This window comes from Corylus avellana, chromosome ca3 (genome assembly GCF_901000735.1).
Source record: "Corylus avellana chromosome ca3, CavTom2PMs-1.0".
In the NCBI taxonomy this organism is placed as follows: domain Eukaryota; kingdom Viridiplantae; phylum Streptophyta; class Magnoliopsida; order Fagales; family Betulaceae; genus Corylus; species Corylus avellana.
The window spans coordinates 5296530-5301160 of NC_081543.1; the positions used below are offsets into that span (position 1 = coordinate 5296530).

A 4631-nucleotide genomic window follows, 5' to 3' on the forward strand; every position below is an offset into this window, starting at 1 on the left:
CAACTTTTTTAAAAACTTAATTAAGTAATAAAAAAAATATTTAATGAATACTTGATCAATAGCCCAATCATTAGAACATGTGAAATTTGTGACTGTTAAAATGCTCAAAATGCACCCAGCACCTTGGTGGTGGCCTTTTTTCTAAAAAAATAAAAAATTACAAACTAGTAACGCAAAACTTGATCTTGCTTTAATTCCCTAGCAATGTAATCTTTTTTTTTTTTTTTTTTCACGAAAATCTGAGAATTTTATTAATTAAAGATCACGAGCAAATAGCTCTTACAGAGCATAAAAAAAAGCTCTTACAGTACAAAGGATAAAGGTCTGCAAAAGTCATAGCCACATGCTATGAGGTACAAAGTCATAGATATAAACAAAAATTCTTACAATAAGGTGCTATTTATTACTTCAATCTTCTGCTAACCTATGTACAAATACAGTTAAAGAGCAGATCTGCTTCGAGTATACTAAGATCTAAGACATTGGTAGCCAAATTTCTTAACAAAATTTATTTAAAATAGCCGTGGGAGATAACCCCTCACACGTAATTATTCATCCTCAATCATGAGGGCAGATCTAGAGAGATTAAACCTCTTATTCAAAACAAAAAAATACAAACAAACAACCAGCTAGCAGGCAGCGGCAGCAACGGTCGAGGAGGAGATAAACGGCACAACACGGTGGAAGGTGGACAGACACATAGCAGAGAGGTCAAAGTTGCTGATCTAGTCGAAAAACACCTACAAACATATAAAAATAAAAAAATAAAAAATAAAAAAACTAGAAGGGGAGGGGGTAGGGGTGAGTATCGGTCGGTATAATCACTTTCGTTTTCCGCCCCGAAAAAGTCGGTTAAGTCGGTTAATTAACCGACTTCTACCGACCGAAATTATTACCGAAACCGACCGAAACCGACAAAGTCGGTCGGTATCGGTCGGTAAATCTCGGTTTGGGCTGGGCCTATTTTTTTATTGGGCCTACTGTACATATCCGTTTTTGGGCCGAATTTTATGATTTTTAGGTTAAAACTTTGATCAGTTGATGGGCTTTGAATTTGAAAATTTTTTGCTGTTAAAAAATTGATGGGCTTTCAATTTTAACATTGTTTGCTTTTGAATTTTGTTCCTTTTTCTGGGTACTGCCTCTCTAGCCAGCTTACTTTGGTAAAAAAAATCAAAGCTTTCAAATGTTTTTTTACAAGTAAAATTTCAATTATAGATCAAAACTGAAATTTGATAGTATTGTGCAAAAACGATTTTTCCTCTATACAAAAGATTTGTTAAAACATCCAATACTTTTCAATCTATAAATCAAATAATAGAACAAGCAAACATAAACATAATAAGCCAAAGTTGCCAAAACAAATACCAAATAACAAGCAAACATATATATACATAATATCACATAATAAGCAAAAAATTCCCCAACAATTCCAAACTTCCAATCACTATAGCATCAATGAAATAATCAAATAATCAAATAATCAAATAATCAATTAAACAATCAAGCACATATATACACAATATCACATAATAAGCAAAAAATTCCCCAACAATTCCAAACTTCCAATCACTATAGCATCAATGAAATAATCAAATAATCAAATAATCAATTAAACAATCAAGCACATATATACACAATATCACATAATAAGCAAAAAATTCCCCAACAGTCCAATCATTATAGCATGAATGAAATAATCAAATAATCAAACAAACAATCAACTAATCAAGCAATCAAGCAATCAAGCAATCAAGCAATCAAGCACACACAAATATGAAGAGTTCAAAACATAAACTCATAAACAAGTTAAGCAACTAAGTAGTCTAAATTCTAAAGGAAACCAACACATAAACTAGTTTTACAAAGTAGTCTCAAAATATTAGTCTTCTCAAAAGATCATAATTACTCCCAAGCTTCCCAAGCAAGTCAGCAACAACCCTAACAGCAGCCCATTAACCTTCAAAAAGCAAAGAAAAAGAATATATAAAGTTAATAAGTAAATAACCAACAAGTAAATAGCCAATTAATTATATCAACTAAGAAAGTCAATAAAACCAACCAAACAACACCATGTGACATGTGAGAAAGTCTCAATCCTTAATCGGCCTCGTCAACATTAATAGTATTGGACATAATTTCTACCACAAGAAAAACAAGAAAAACATTAGAAAACTTAGAAAATGGAATTGGAAACAATTAAATTATTCAATGAAAGAACCAATTAAGTATATTTGAAATTCATTGTAGTAAGTAGGAAATATTAATAATTTAATACCTAAATCCAGCTTGTAGCTCTCGCCATCATCAACCTTAGACAAGAATGTGTCACGCAAACTAACGGGAGAAGATCTCAACCAATTTTGAGTACAAACAAGTGCCTCAATTGTTTTTGGAGCCAAAGAACTCCTAAATGGATCAAGCACACGACCTCCGGTGCTAAATGCCGATTCTGAGGCAACTGTGGTCACTGGAATGGCCAACACATCCCGCGCTACCTTGGAGAGGATCGGAAACTTTGTTGAATTAACTTTCCACCAATTCAAAATATCAAAGGTTGTACTTAGTGATTCAACATCCTCCAAACAATATTGCTCTATCTCAGTTTTACAATCCATCAAATTTCTTGATGCTCGGAATGAATGAAACTCACTTAAGAAGTCGGCATCGTCGTCAAATGAAACGTTCTCGGATGATGTTGAAGCATGACAATGTGGAGCCTCTCGACTTTGTACCTCATCATTGACACTCATCATTGGCACATTTCCCCTAGTGCCCACATATTGGTCAAATATATTATTTAAGTCCTCCTTCAATTTATCAACAAGATTTTTCGCTAGTTCATGTGAAAGGTTCATTTGACACCAATATTCAAAAGCAACCAGCTTGTATCGAGGATCAAGAACAACAGCCACAAATAACAACCGGTTTATTTTCTCAAAGTTCCCCCAATATTTGTCATATTTTACTTTCATCTGCCTAGCCATAGCACTCACCAAAGGATCAAGACTTCCAGCATAATTTAGCACTTGCCTACGAACACTACAAAGTTGTTGGAAAAACAAGTTTGCAGTTGAATACAATGAACCAGAAATTTTCATAGTGACATCATAAAAGACCTTCAAAAAATGTACAAAGTGACGAACATTGTTCCAATCATCCTCCTTGGGAGGCCCCAACCCCTTTCTTCCCCCAACAGTTCGATTTAAATAACGCATAAGAGGCCCATCTTCCTCTTGCAAAAGCTCAAATGCTCTTCTATACTTCTCTGCTACCTCCAACATGAAATAGGTTGAGTTCCATCTAGTGGGAACATCAAGGACCAAGGAGGCCTGACAAACAACCTTTTGTCTATCTGCACAAGACTTAAACCTTTCTAGTCTTTTGGGGGAGGACTTCACATACCTAACCACATTTCGGACCCTCTCAATTGAGTCATGAGCATCTTTTAAACCCCTTTGCACAATTAGATTAAGAATATGAGCACTACATCTCACGTGAAGAAATTCATTAAAACAAATAGTGTCCTCATCGTACATTGTTCGTTGTTTCAACCAATCTAGTGCCTTATCATTGGCGGAGGCATTGTCAACCGTAATTGTCAAAAGCCTACTAATGCCCCATTCTACTAAACACTCCTCCAATGCCCTCCCAATTGTGATGCCCTTATGATCTGACACTTGACGGAATGACAACAATCTTCTATGCAATGTCCATTTATGGTCAATAAAATGTGCAGTCACACACATATAATTCATATTTTGAATAGAAGTCCATGTGTCGGTGGTCAAGCAAACCCTTTGATTAGTTGTCATAAACATATGCTTCAAATCACTCTTAGTCCTTAAATACGCTTTCACACAATCCTTCATCGTTGTAAAGCGAGAAGGAATGTTGAAGCGAGGCTCAACTACTTTCATGAACTTCTTAAACCCATTTCCATCCACAAACATAAAAGGTAACTCATCCTCAATAACCATTTCAGTAAGTGCAGCCCTTATTTTTTTCTCATCATACTTTACAATCATCAATGCATTACCCTCCCCCTTCTTAGCCTCAAAGGTAAACATTTGTTGACTCTTATCTTGTCTAGTCTTATGGATCTTATACTTTGGGCAATTATTGACATGGTAAAGCATGGAGGAGGTCCCATTAATTTTAGGGTGACACTTGTAAGCAGACCCACAATAATTACAATGGGCCATAGGGTCATCTTGGGAAGAACTCTCATCCCTAGTGAAATGTTCCCAAGCTGCAGATGGTTTGGACATATTTTTTGGTTTCCTAGGTTGTGGTGGACGACCCCCACGACTCCCACGACTCCCATGACCCCTCCCAGTTCCTACAGAACTATCATCCCTTACATCACTACTTCTATGAACCTCCCCAGACTCATATGCAACATCTTCAACTTCCATGGGAGTAATTGGAATATCAAGAGATGGAGTATGAGAAGCACCACCTGATGTAGTCGGTGCCGGTGAAGGTACGGGTACCGCCGCAACAGCAGCAGGTGAAGACCTTGCAGGTAAAGACTTTGCAGAAGCAGCAGCAGGTGAAGACCTTGCAGGTAAAGACTTTGCAGAAGCAGCAGCAACAGCAGCAGACTTTGCAGAAGCGGGTGAGTCTTT

At 36.5% G+C, this 4631-nt stretch overlaps 1 protein-coding gene across 1 annotated transcript in view; it reads right to left on the bottom strand.

Annotated features, from left to right (window-relative positions):
* Positions 1-2100: 2100 nt before the first annotated feature.
* The window catches only part of LOC132173608 (zinc finger BED domain-containing protein RICESLEEPER 2-like), a 4275-nt gene continuing 1744 nt past the window's right edge, over positions 2101-4631 (bottom strand). The window contains exons 4-5 of the mRNA XM_059585143.1: positions 2279-4607; positions 2101-2141 (exon numbers count right to left, since the gene is read on the bottom strand). Coding sequence (XP_059441126.1) covers positions 2101-2141; positions 2279-4607 — 2370 coding nt within the window. The remainder of the gene's footprint in view (positions 2142-2278; positions 4608-4631) is intronic.